Source organism: Diceros bicornis, chromosome 15, assembly GCF_020826845.1.
Source record: "Diceros bicornis minor isolate mBicDic1 chromosome 15, mDicBic1.mat.cur, whole genome shotgun sequence".
NCBI lineage: Eukaryota > Metazoa > Chordata > Mammalia > Perissodactyla > Rhinocerotidae > Diceros > Diceros bicornis.
The window spans coordinates 51,603,677-51,618,818 of NC_080754.1; the positions used below are offsets into that span (position 1 = coordinate 51,603,677).

The 15,142-nt window shown below is 34.7% G+C and overlaps 1 protein-coding gene across 2 annotated transcripts in view; it reads right to left on the reverse strand.

Annotated features, from left to right (window-relative positions):
* Positions 1 to 15,142, reverse strand: part of PRKCI (protein kinase C iota) — a 69,999-nt gene that overhangs the window by 11,304 nt on the left and 43,553 nt on the right. For both annotated transcript variants that reach the window (XM_058556368.1, XM_058556367.1), the window contains 5 exons: positions 9,238 to 9,414; positions 8,699 to 8,796; positions 7,690 to 7,776; positions 5,591 to 5,726; positions 675 to 762 (listed from right to left, as the gene is read on the reverse strand). In XM_058556368.1, the coding sequence (XP_058412351.1) occupies positions 675 to 762; positions 5,591 to 5,726; positions 7,690 to 7,776; positions 8,699 to 8,796; positions 9,238 to 9,414 (586 nt within the window). The remainder of the gene's footprint in view (positions 1 to 674; positions 763 to 5,590; positions 5,727 to 7,689; positions 7,777 to 8,698; positions 8,797 to 9,237; positions 9,415 to 15,142) is intronic.

Consider the following 15,142-nt stretch of genomic DNA (forward strand, 5'->3'; position numbering starts at 1 on the left):
CTAAAACCTGATCTTCTGCTAGCTGATTAAAGATCCTTGAAGGACCCTGGAATCAGATTATGAGCAGCTGTCATAAGTACCCAGCCTCCTTTACATCTGCTGAAATCAGAGGGCCAGAACCTAAGGCGTCAAATGTTTTCTTAGGATAAACATCCTCTGGTTCCTGACAAGCAGTCAATCTTTCTCCCATCTTTCAGATTCCTCGGGGAAATATCCCAGGAAATCTGAAAAATCTTCCTGAGTCACTCTGCAGTCACATAGCTGAAGTTTAAATCCCTACTCTGCCACTTTTTAGCTGTACAACCTTGGGCAAGTTATTTAAACTTTCTGTACATTAGTTTCCTCATCTGTAAAATGAGAACTAACAGTGCTTACCTCATAGGATTACTGAAAGGATTAACTTAGTTAACATATGTAAATTGCCTAGAATAGTGCCTAGGAATTAGTGCTTGCCACTAATAAAACAGTATTCAAATTTCTACCCCCAAATACTGCCCAGGTCCCACCATCTCCAATTTCAGAGTTTGGGGTTTTCATGTAGGTTTTAAGGGGATCAAAAAAGTTTAAGTTAATAAGATCAGCACTGAAATACTGTAGAGTACTATAATGCATTTGGTACCACATTTAACCACCCTTCTAGTTCACAGCTAAAATATCATCTATTTATTTATTACCATAATCTTCTCCTCTTAAAATTTCAGGAGCAATGTAATTGGGAGTACCACAGAAAGTGCTGGTTGTATCTCCTGGCCGTAATCCTTCCTTTTATAAAAAAAAAGAAAAAAAGAAATAATAAGATCCAAAATTCTGTTTTAAATTTACCTCCCTTATTTCATCTATCATATGAGCTTAGCATCTGTAGGTAATATATTAAGCTTAAATAAAATATCACTAGCACAAGTGCCTTTAGTATTAAAATCATGAGTTGCCAATAAATAGCTTAAAGAAAACCTGTCCTCATTAGATGTTGGTAAAGAGTCAGTTCAATTAAGATAAAAATTGTATTTAAAATAATTTATATTTAAGTAAAATTTTAATACAAAAATTTAAATTATATAAGTGAAAGGAATCATATTTTATGAAGAAAAGAAGCACTTTAAATCCCCCCCCCACCTCCTAACACAACCACTGCTGGCACTGTATTTCCCTTCTGGTTGTTCTTCCTATCAAGTTTTTTGGTTTTGTATTTTAACAGCTACAGGATGGAGAAAATTAAGGCAAAACACACTAATATGTATAAATAGAGAAACTACACAATAACAGATGGAACAACCACCAAGAAGTTATAACAAACTTATGTGCACCTGACCACACAGCCTCAAAATACAAAGAGTAAAAATGGACACAATTATTAGGAGAATTTCACAACCCCTGCTATGGACTGAATGTGTGTGTGCCCCCAAAACTCATCTAAGTCCTAAAGTGATAGCATTGGTAGGTGGGGGCTTTGGGAGGTAATTAGGTCATGAGGTTGGAGCCCCCATGATGAAATTAGTGTCCTTATAAGAAAAGGAAGAGAGCTAGCCTTCTCTCTCTCCCTGCCATGTGAGGATACAATGAGAAGAGAGCCATCTGCAAACCATGAAGAGTGCCTTCAACGTACACTGGATCTGCCAGCACCTTATCTTGGACTTCCCAGCCTCCAGAACCGTGAGAAATAAATGTATATTGTTTAAGCCACCTAGTCTATAGTATCTTGTTACAGCAGCCCGAACTGATAATACAATCCCCAATCATGACCGGTGATTTTAACAGATCTATATCAGAAAACGACAGATCATACAGACCAAAAAAAATTAGTAAGCAGAGAAAGATCTGGACAAAAGCTAGCGCTAAAAATATATATAATATTACATACATACAGAATATGTATATCTATGTGAGTGTCTGGAGAAATGCAGGAGAAAGAGAGAGAGTGTGTGAAAGACAGAGAGAGACTCCTTGCATGCAAAATAGAGATTATCTATTCTTTTTTAAGTACACGTGGAATATTGACTGAAAACTAAGTCATAAAGGAAATCTCAATATATTTCAAAGAACCAACATCATGCAGACCATTCTCTAGCCACAGGGCAGTTAAATAAGAAATCAACAATAAAAAGATAGTCTAAAAACAAGCTGACTAATATTAAGTATACAATTAAGCATCTGCTTTTTTAACTTTATAAGCATGTAATTTCCTATGTAATTAGACTTCTTGTTAGTAATGACTATAAAAATTCAACTGAACGTATGCATTTAGAATTTAATCATTTCCCTATTGTTAGATTATATGGTACAAAATTCCAAACAAAAAAGGAGGGAAGATACACGTTGAAAATCAAGCCTCCCTCCCACTCCTCTCCCTGACACATCCAGTTCCAGCTCCCTAGAGGCAACCACTGTTAGGAGGTTCTTATGTGTCCCTCCCAAGATATTTTGAGCACGATATATGTATTTTTCTTCAAATTTTACTCTATTATATTTAACACTGCTATAAACATCTAGAAGAAAGATTTAGTAACATGTTGTGAATCCAAGGACTTTCAATGATTCCTAATAGGGATATATACGTAATTTTGTATACAAAGAAATATAAATGTGACAAGTTGTTTTGTATTATTGGCAATGGCTTAAGATACAGTCTCATGATAAACAACCTGCACTTTCAGGGCAAGAGTCAGAGGCAAGGGATGCAGTCTGTTAATATGTAACAGAGCTACACTAAATCATTGACTTGTTGACTGAATATCTGGACATAGGCCCATCAGCTAAATTATCTACAGCATGACATAAATGTTATTACTAAAATTCCCCTGCTGATGAAAAAATAGAGTTAAAGGCACATCAATTCATAAAATGGCTCAAGTTTTTCAGTCAATAAAATCAATGTTCATGAAATATTTACACATAAGTCTGAAGATACTAACTCAAATTTTCATATGCCTCCAGTCATCACTATCCTCTGCACTCTTTATATAAAAGCATCTAGGAGAAGCTGAGGAAATTAACTAAATTAATTAAACCTAAAGGAAGTACTTCTGGAGAAACTATGAAAAAAATTTAGTGTTTTAAATTTCCCAAGGAATTGTTACAAGGAAAAGAAATTCATCCAACATTTGCCTTGACTTTAGGTATATTTAAATACTGACTCTAAGCCATATAAGAACATTCAAATCTCCAAGGGATTCATTTCCCATAAGCTTTAACATCACAAGGGTATAAATGTGTCAGTGAGAGAAGAGACAAAGTATTGTCAGTAAAGTCTCTGAACAGAGTTCCAACCTTGGTGTCTTTTCCTACTGATAAAACTAAGTGGCTCCTAGAGGAGGAGGAAAGACAGAAAGGGAGGTAGGCAGGGCAACCAACTTAAAGAACTACTAAACAAGACCTCTAAGATTTATCGAAGATCCTGATTAACCTGATTGAGGATCTCTGGAAAGAATGAGAATGTATAACAAACCAATATTATTTTTCATTAAGAATAACAAAAGATTAAGTAATTTTTCTCTAATAATATCTTCTAGGCAAAACAGGATTCCTAAATTTCTTTGAATAAAAAGAGACAGAAAAGAATGAAGGGAGGAAGAAAGAGAGAGAGAGAGAGAGAAAGAGAAAAGAAAGCCTTAATTCATTTTTGTGAATTTCACTAAGTAATGCATACCCATTATAATAACTTTAAAAATACATAAAAGTAAACAATAAATGTGTGATGCTACATAATAGGATAATACATAATACATAATAATACATATGAATTAGACAATTCTATACTTTAAAACTTTACTTAATGTTATAAGCATTTTACATTGTTATGAACTTTTTGAAAATATCTTCTTAAATGATTTCATAATGCCATGTTTTTTGGCCCTTCCATAATTTCCTTAATCATCCTCCTTACCAGTAGCCGTTTAGATTATGCATAATATTTATCATAAACTACAATAAAAAATTTTGGTCATAAACCTTTCCTCAAAGACCAAAATATTTACTCAGAATATCCCAGAGGCAGAATTACTGGATCAAAGAATATGGTCATCTTTAAGATTCCTGATACATTCCCACCAAATTCTCTACAGAAGGTTACAACAATATATACAGTCACCAATGACATATGAGAATGCCCATTTCACTAAACTCTTGTAAATAGACTACTATAATTTTAAAACCAGTATCTGGCATGTGACAAAAAGTCTCGTCATTGTTTTAATGTGTATATTTGTAACAGAGTTAACATTCTTCATATTTTTTGTTCAGCTTTATTTTCCCTTGACTAATTATAGGACTCCTTTATTATTGTCATTTTTCTTTTGAAATGAGAAGAAAATCCACTGGGAAAAAAATGACACAGACCAAAAAGGTATCACAAATCTGAGTGATGGGTACACAGAGGTTCGCCTACCAAATCTCTACTTGTTTATGATCGAAAATTTAAGGAAATAGAAATTTAATATAAGAAAAGATAAATATCTGAGTTTTGTACATAAAAGCAAAAATACTTTACATGAGGATCTTCTTTTCTAATGCTGCTGGACAGATACTAAGGTTAAACCTTCAGTACTATTAGACTGTCCTATTTCATGCCAGCATTTAAATAATCTCCAGGCTCTGGAGGCGCTCCCCTCAGGTGAACAGGGGAATGCAATTCACACACTGACATGCTTGTTGCCACATTACTGTGTGAGTATAATGCTGTCTGAGCTACTTTAACAAGGAGAGTAGCTCCCTACACATTTGGTGGAAAGAGATTAGACCCTTAAATGAAACACTGTTACAAAAAGAATAAAACACCAAGTAATAAAGGACATGTCCTGAGAATAACTAAAATTCTTTCTTTTTTTATTAATTTTTTTCTCTCCAGTGAATTTTTGGAAGAAAGTCAACTGGTTCCATGCTTCATGATGTGGGGCAATTTTTTTTTTTTTTGAGGAAGATTAGCCCTGAGCTAACATCTGTTGCCAGTCCTCCTCTTTTTCTTCTTTCTCCCCAAAGCCCCAGTACATAGTTGTGTATCTTAGTTGTAGGTCCTTCTGGTTCTTCTATTTGGGACACCGCCTCAGCATGGCTTGATGAGCAGCAAGTAGGTCCGCACCCAGGATCCGAACTGGCAAACCCTGGTCTGCCAAAGCAGAATGCACGAGCTTAACTGCTACGCCACCAAGCCAGCCCCTAAAATTCTTATTTTGTTCTATTGTACATTATATCAGGTATTTAAATTTTAAATAGATTTCTTAGGAAAATCTTGAATTCATTATTTAAAAGTTACAATTAAATGGCAAAAACTGGAAGGTGATAGGCAAGTAGTAGTGCTCAAGTCGTGGGATTGTAGACAATATTTATGTCCAAATTTTCTTCAATAGTGTCACAACTTTCAAGATAAAAAGTTACAGACATTAAAAAGAAATTAACTCTTATAGCACATATAACACTCATAGAAAATACAGAATTTCGTAAATAGTTAGGAAATAAGTACATTTGTCTTTGTGTTAGATTTCCAAAAAGTATCCTAAACAAAGTAGCAATCATTTCCCCCTCTTCAAAGATGAAGTTATTTTACCAAAACAATTTTATGAGCTGCAGAGACCTTTTGAATAACTAGAATTTCCCTCACCTTACACATGCCGTAGTCAGTGAGCTTAATGTGGCCCTCAGAGTCCAGCAGTACATTGTCCAATTTCAAATCTCGATAAATTATCCCTCGTTCATGAAGATAATTTAATGCTAGACTGATTTCTGCAGAGTAAAATCTAAAATAAAATGAAGAATAACTCATTTGATTCAAATTTTTACATTGTGGTAAGTTTCTAGAGGGAGGTATTTAAGTCATACTTCCATCTGCAAACGGAAACATCAAAATCATGTCAAAAGACTTTTTTCTCCCCATGTTTTTAGGAACAATACCAAAAAACAAATTGAACACCACTTTAAAATGTGTGAGCCTAAAGCACAATTATAAAAGTTCCAGTCTAAATTAAACTCACACTTTTCATAAAGTTATTAATTTGGAAGTCTCAAATGGGTTCTTTTTTTTGGTAATATTGGTTTATAACATTACATAAATTTCAGGTGTACATCATTATAGTTTGATTTCTGTATAGATGACATGGTGTTCAATCTGGGTCCTTGGATGGACTTCAGGCAGTCCACACTCCTATAACTGAAGGCAAAGTTGTACGCACATGTGTACATGAGCATCTTCTATAGAATTTCCATAACTTTCATGACTTCTCTAAGGGACCAATGACCTCCCAAAATGCTAAGAACCACTGATAAAAAGAATACTAAAAGTGAACTACTCATTCAAAACTATAAAATCTATACCAAAATTCTAGAAAAGTAATTACAAGTAATCATTCTACAACTATAACATCTAATATTACAGAAAGAACTTTTTAAAACTGCCACCAACTCACTGGCGATAACCAGAACTTCTAATAAAGAAAATGAAACACCCAAGCTGGTTTATAGCTGCTCTGGTGAATGTTATCACCATCACATTTGGAGGTACATAATACACACCTTCTAGCTACTTAATTCTTTGAACAGGGAACTTGAGCCCTTATTCTGTACTTTGGTTCCTAGAAAAGCAAAGATGGTAAAAAACCAGAACTGGGACTTTAATACAGTAAAAACTAGACTACTTTCCCCAAGTCCAACTGAACAAATAAGGAACAAATACTGGCTATGTTCACAATTCAAAATATCATCTATGGCTTTGCTATGGAGGTGACCATTTGATAAAGCTTAAATAAACAACGGACACACAGTAAATTAAAAAAAAAAAGACAATAGTTTGGCCCCAAGATTAGATTAGTCCAATTTATACCTTCTTATGAAACAGAAGGATATTATCTCTTTTTGATAAGAAATAATCAATAAACTACCAAGATTTCCACTAAAAAAGTTATTTTTCAAAACGAAATCTCTAACCTTTGTTACATACATATACAAATTCACACGTTTCATTTTGGCATCACTCTTGTGAAGCACAAAAGATGAAAATTCCTGCTAATGATGAGTAACTAAACAAAACAAGACATGGCACTGATGGATTAAATTTCTTATCCAAGGCCATGATCCTTCCTCACTTAACTCCTCCAAACATACAAACAATTTATAATCTTGCATAATAACATCAAATTAAGGGCACAAAATAAATAAATAGATAAATAAATAAATTGATATATAAGTAAATAAATAATATTTAACACTCGTTCCTCTTATTCATCAACATGTATGGGATCAGAGGGAAAAAAGCCAAAGGCAGAATAATTCAGAAATTATAATTACAGGAAAAACAGTCAGAAAAACATAATAGCTTAAGAGGAATTGTTTTATTACTCTCAAAAATACATATGAAAAATAATCTTCCAAAGAAAAACTGTCAGAGATGACTGCAAACCTGATAAGATTAATACGTGTTTGTAAATTCATTAATTATTTCCGTAGCTGATGCTGAATAGACAAAATATGTGAAAATAGACTAAAAGTTTCCCTTTAATATCGTTTACACTTTCCAATTGCTTATAATTATATTATATATGTAATATACAATGTTATGTATGTTATATATTATAATGTAAACTAACTTTTAGCTTAGCTTCCACATGACTTACAAAGAATTAACTAGCATCAAAATAAATGATTTATCTAGTGTTTTCAACCACTGGCACAAAATCCAACAGAAACAAACAATAATAAAAACCTTACCTGGCGTGTTCTTCAGGAAGTTTTCTTTGTCGCTGCATATGAAACATTAGATCTCCTCCATTTACATACTCTATGACAAAGAACAATCTAAAAGACAGAGAGAACACATGAAACCAAGATCCAGAATATGGCAGCGCAACTTTGCATTCTAAACACTAGAGACCTGTTACAACATGAAGAGCATTCTATATGATGTTCCCTTAACAAAGGTTCCAGGATCTTGGTGGAAACCAAGGACAGTTGGAGTAGAAAGCTGTTTAATCACAGAAGATACAATGTAAAGCAGCATGATAATAATTCTGTAACCTGCTACTTCTGTTCTAAGGCAGTACCACTTTCAATCCAGAGCCTCTCACTCCCACCCCATACGCAAGATAAGTCATCTTCAACTGTCACTTAAGGTAAAGAAGTTAGGAATTCTCCCCCCAGTTAAACTCTAGGAAACTTTAAATCTAAAACTAGAATCTTGGGGATATTTAAAAGGTTGGATTTCTACTGCTATAGTTATGACCTGGCTTTTTTTTTTTTTTTTGGTGAGGAAGATCAGCCCTGAGCTAACATCCATGCCAATCCTTTTTTTTTTTTTTTTTTTTTTTTGCTGAGGAAGACTGGCCCTGAGCTAACATCCATGCCCATCTCCCTCCACTTTATATGGGACGCCGCCACAGCATGGCCTGACAAGCGGTAGCATCGGTGCTCGCCGGAGGTTCCAAACCCGGCCCACCAGCAGCAGAGCATGCACACTTAACCACTATGTCACAGGGCCGGCCCCACAACCTGGCTTTTTTTGTTTGTTTGTTTTCCCTAAAGCGGGTAATTTCCTAATGCTGATCTGATGTCAAATTGATATCATTGACTGGAGTATGAGTAGCAGGAAATTATAAGCATAGTACTGTTGTGCCCATCTCCATGACTTTCACTGCAGGAATTACAGTAGAAAGGGTTCTTATTAAGTAATATACCAAAATGTGCAAAGCCCAGTAATTATTCCATTATCTTTCAATCTTACCTGCTTTCTGTCTGAAAGCAAGAATGCAGCCCAACAAGAAAAGGATGATTGGATGCTTGCTCAAAAACATGCTTCTCTGTCTGTACCCAATCAATATCCTATTTTAAAATATGAAAGAAATCTATGTCAAACTGAAATGATATCATCAAAACTACGATAAACGTGTTCTTAGCAATTCAATTATCACCAATGCAATTATTAACTAACTAGGCTAAATATCAAAAGCACTGGTGATCAGAAACAACAATTTACATACAAAGAGGAAAACACCACCAGTAAATCTTTCAATATTATGCAACAGTCTAGAAAACTTTTACGAAGCCCAAGTACTTTCCCTTGATAATAACATGGTTTAATTTTTACTTTTAAAAAATCAAATAATCATCAGACTACTTTAAATAGATCTTATATAATCTGTTTGAAGCATATATTTAGAAAAGTAGACTGAAATAATAATCAGAAACATTAAGGTTTTCTCTGAAATAGTACACTTAAGCCAGTTTCACAGTTTAGAAGTAATAAAACATCACTGTGCTTACCTCATCATCATTGACAAGCTCTTTTTTCACAACTTTCATTGCATAAATCCGATCTGTTTTTTTTAATCGTACCAATAGTACTTTGGCATAACTTCCTCTTCCTATTACCCGGAGCAAATCAAAGTCCTGAAGACCTAAACTGGATGAAGCTTTGCCACTTTCCCTTGTGTTCATTGCCTGTTGAGAATGTTTATATCAGAGTTATACCTGGAAGCATTTTGCATAATACTTTATATTTCTAACAACTAGTTATACCTATAACGATTTTTCAATGTTTTCTGATTTAAGTTCTTAATGATTCTTTTCTTACATCATTCCAAATGATATAACTCTCAAGATGTTGGATGAATTCATGAGTTGAGGTCAGAGGGGTGGTGAGAGCAAGGGAGAAGGAGTTGAAACCTGAGAAATGTTAAACAATGTTTTAAAAAGGATCTGATAACTTTTGGGTATGGAGGCAATGGAGATGCATGAATAAAACAACACTAACTTTGGTGACTGGAAGACTGGAGATACCACTGATAGAAAAATAAAGTGTAAGCATAGGATAAGATTGACAGAGTTGCTGAGATAACAAGCTTGGTTTTTCACACGGAAGTTAGAAGTTACAATGTGACATCAAGATGGAACAGTCTGCTGGAAGCTTGATATATGAAATCTGAGCTAAAAGCGGAGAAATTCAGAGATGGTTTTGGAAGCTATAGGCAGAAAACAAGCATGAGGCAGTTTAGCTAAGGGAAAACATTCTGTTCTACACAATACTAAGGCTCCTTTGGAATGACAAAGTCAGCCTTATAATTCATTCACAACTAGAAACTTAGGCTTCTGGTAATTTATAGAGAAGCGTGAAGATAATCTTTTACTAGATACCTGCAAAATCTCAGCATTTGATCAACAGATGTACCCCAGAGAATTAAGCAAGAATTTTCTAAAGCAAAGAGTATCAAGAAATACAAAGAGTAAATTTTGAGAAAAATAAACTAGTAAGCACAAAACAGAAAAAAAGGTATTATGAAAACTGAACGAGACTGATGATTCAAAAGAAGGGTCATTTAAAATGCATAAAATGTGGACAAACCTAAATAAAGACTGTTTAAAAACACTAATATGCACAAAGACTGACTGTTTAAAAACACTAATATGCATACATACACATACGGAATTTTAAAATATGACAACAATAGTACCAAAGGCAGGAAAGGAAAGTGAGTGAATTTAAAGTGTGCTAAGGTCCTTGCATATTCTGGTAAATGGTAAAAGTATTATTAATAATTTAAATTGAATTGAAGTTAAGTTAAGGATGTAAGATGCAATCTCTAGAACAACCAGGAATAGAAGAGCAAAAGAATGTCAGACAAGCTAAAAGAAGTGAAAAGAGAATAATAAATAACCCAAAAGAAGGCAAGAAAAGTAACATAAAAAGGTAGGATACAGAAAACATGGTTTTAAAATGGTTGATTTAAACACAAATCAGTAATTAGTTTAAACATCATTACATTAAATGTGAAAATATGTAAATTAGAACATACTAAATACTACAGCCAAGGACTGTCAGACTAGAGGGGAAGAAAAGCCCAACCATACGATGCTAACAAGACACACCTTAAATATATGGGTACACAAAGGTTGAAAGTAAAAGGATAAAAAAACCATATACCACGTAATCACTAACCAAAAGAGAGTTGTTGTAGCTAAACTAATATGAGACAAAGCAGTTGCAGCCTACTGTGGTAGGCTGACTTCTAAGATGGCCTCCAGTGATCCCCACCTCTTAGTATTCATGCCCTTGTGTAATCCCCTCCCCTTGACTATGGGCTAAACCTAGTGACTTGCTTCTAATGAAAAAAATACGGCAAAGTGATGGGATGTCACTTCTGAGATTAGGTTACAAAAGACTGTGAGTTCTGTTTTACTAGCATTCACTCTCTCTGACTCTTACTGTTTGCTTGCTCTGATGAAGCAAGCTACCTTGTTGTAAGCTGCCCTACAGAGAGGTCTATTTGGCAAGGAAATGAATCCTGCCAACAACGAGGTAAGTTTGGAGGTGGCTCCGTCCCCAGTCGAGCCTTGAGATGGCAGCAGTCCTTGCCAGTACTTGACTGCAGCCTGTAAGGGACACTGAGGTAGAGGAACTAGATAAGCCACACTTAGATTCCTGACCCATGGAAACTGACATAATAATTTTGTTGTTTTAAGCCACTGAATTTTGAAGTAATTTGTTACATAGCAATTACCTAATAGAAGGACTTTAAGAAGCATTACTACAAACAAAGAGGGATATTTCATTATGAAAAAGGGTTAATCCAGGGCCAGCCCGTGGCTTAGTGGTTAAGCGCGCACGCTCCGCTGCTGGCTGCCCGGGTTCGGATCCCGGGCGTGCACCGACGCACTGCTTCTCTGGCCATGCTGAGGCCACATCCCACATACAGCAACTAGAAGGATGTGCAGCTATGACATACAACTATCTAGTGGGGCTTTGGGGGGAAAATAAAATTTAAAAAAAAAGGGGTTAATCCAATAGGAGATATTATGATTGTAAATTTGTACGTATCTAATAACACAGCCTCCAAATATATAAAGCAAAAACTAACAAAACTAAAAGGAACAAGGGAATCCACAATGAACCCTCTCAGTAGGGAAAGAACAAGCAGTCAGCGGCAACAGAAGACTGAATAACACTGTTCATAATTTTGACCTAATTGACCTATACAGAACACTGTACCCAATAACTACAGAATATAGGTATTTGAAAATACATATGGAACATTTACCAACGCCTATGTGCTTGGTCTTCAGGCAAGTTTCAACAAAGTTCAAAGGACTGAAATCACACAGAATGTACTCTCTGACTGGCAACGGAATGAAGCTAGAAGTTAATAACAAAAAAAATTTCCCAAATATTCAAATTAATTGGTACAGTTTTATTTTTATTTTACTTATTTATTTGTTTATTTTGTGAGGAAGATCAGCCCTGAGCTAACATCCATGCCAATCCTCCTCTTTTTGCTGAGGAAGAGCGGCTCTGAGCTAACATCTATTGCCAATCCTCCTCCTTTTTTCCCCCAAAGCCCCAGTAGATAGTCGTATGTCATAGTTGCACATCCTTCTAGTTGCTGTATGTGGGACGCGGCCCCAGCATGGCCAGAGAAGCGGTGCGTCGGTGCGCACCTGGGATCCAAACCCGGGCCGCCAGTAGCGGAGCGCGCACACTTAACTGCTAAGCCACGGGGCCGGCCCGGTACAGTTTTCAATAATACATGGATCAAAGAAGAAATCATAATAGAGATTGAAATATATTTTAAACTGAATGACAGAAAAGCATAAGAAAATAAGAGGAGAAATCAATGCACTAGAATAGAAAATAAGCATTCAACAGAAAAGAGCCAAAAGTCAGTTCTTTGAAAAGACTAACAAATTTATATCCCGCTGGCAAGACTGATGAAGAAAAACAGAATGCACAATAACTTTTATCAGCAATGACAAAGGATATCACTTCATATTCTCAGAAATTAACAACTCTATGTCAATAAATTTGAAATTTTAGGTTAGACAAATTTCAAGGAATAACACAGACAAAGGAAGAAATAGAGAATCTAAATTGTTCTGGATCTATTCAGACATAGAATCCAGAATTAAAATCCTTCCTACAAGGAAAACTCCAGGCCCAGAGTGCTTTTCTGGTGAATTCTTTTAAAAATGTAAGAAAGAAATAACGTCAATCATATAAAAGAATTCTTTTTGGGAATAGGTAAATTTCAAAATCATTTTATGAGCCCAGTATTACCTTGATACCAAAACTTGACAATGCAATACAAAAAGGGAAAATTACAGGTCACTGACTCTCATTAATATTTAAAACAACAACAAAGAAAACCCTAAACTAAATATTGGCAAATTAAATCCATCAAAATATAAAGAGAATAATACAATCACAACACAGAGTTTATTCCATAAATGAAAAATAGGCTTCACACCTGAAAATTAATGAAATTTACATATGGTCAACTCCACAAATGCCAGTGATAAGCATACCCTGATATACATATCAAATGAAAAGGGATATCTACAAAATAAAAGCCTATAGCAAACATCAAACTTTATGAAATATTAGAACATTTCCCTCTGAGATGTGAACAAGACAATAATATCTGATCACCACTTCTTTTCAACATCATTTTGGCCATCCGTAGAGGTCCTTGCTAATTCAATAAGGTAAGAAAACTAAATAAAATCTATGAGATTTGAAAAGGAAGAAATGCAGCTGTTATTCATAGATAAGATTATCATATATGTAGAAAATCTAAAAGTATCTGTAGATAAGCTATTAGAATTAACAAGGCAGGGCCGGCCCCGTGGCTTAGCGGTTAAGTGTGCGCGCTCCGCTGTTGGCGGCCCAGGTTTGGATCCCGGGCGTGCACTGACGCACCGCTTCTCTGGCCATGCTGAGGCCGCGTCCCACATACAGCAACTAGAAGGATGTGCAGCTATGACATACAACTACCTACTGGGGCTTTGGGGGGAAAATAAATAAATAAATAAAATTATAAAAAAAAAAAGAATAAGGCAATTTAGCAAGGTCTCAGGACACAAGGCGATTTAGAAAAATCCTTATCTATATCACAATATTAAATTAAATTTATTTTAAATTTAAAAATTTACATCAAATACCGATAGTGCAAGAACTCTGAAAACTACAAAACGTTGACAGAAATTTAAAAAGACCTAAGTAAATGGAAGAATATACCACGTTCATGGACTGAAGACTTAATATTGTAAAGATGTCACTTTTCCTGAAACTGATGGACAGGTTTGGTTTATTTGCTTGATTTTGTGGAAACTGGCAAGCTAATTCTAAAATTTACATGGAATTCAAAAGGCTAGTAAGAGTAGCCAAGATAATTCCCAGAACAACAAAGTAGAAGAATTTTACTAGATATAAAGACTTATAAAGCTATAGTAATCATAACAGCATGGTATCAGCACAAGATAAATAAAATGATGGAACATAAAAGAGAATCCAGAAATACTTTATGTAATTGATGAAAAGATAGCTTTGCAGAGTAATGGGGGAAAATACACTCTTTTCAATATCCTCAATAACCCTGGGAAAGACAAAGATTTCTTAAAGGGGCCCCAAAAGCACTACCGAAAAAGGAAAAGATGGATGTATTTCACTACATTAAAAATCAAGAATACCTGTTCGTCAAAAGATATCATTAATAGAGTGAAAATACAAGTCATAGAGTGGGAGAATATATTTGCAATATATAACTGATAAAAGGCTAATGTCAAGAATATACAAAAAAACTCCTACAAATCTATACAACAAAGGCAGACTACTCATTTTTTTTTTTAAAGAGACATACACAGGCACTTAACTAAAGATGATATTCAAATGGCCAATAAATATATGAAAAGGTGTACAGCAAGGAAATGCACATAAAAATTATAATAAACTACTACTACACATTCAACAGACTGGCTAAAATTAAAAAGACAGACTATACAAAGTGCTGACAAGGGTGTGGAACAAATCGAACTCACACATGGTTGTATAAATTGATACAAGCACTTTGGAAAACTGGTATTATCTACTAAAACTCAATGTACACATGGCTCAGGAATTCCACTCCTAGTCATATACCTAACAAAAATGCTAACATATGTGTGCCAAACTACGTTTACAAGAATGTTCATAGCAGTATATCATAATAATCCCAATCTGGGGGAAAAATCAACAGAACAGATAAAATTAAACAATGGTGACAATAAATGAAATACTGCTAAATGAAACTTGGCTGAATCTCACAAATGCAATGTTGAGCAAAAGAAGCCAAACACAAAAAGAATACATACTGTCTGAATCCATTTGTATAAAGTTTGTAGGGAAAAAAGCAAAACTAAT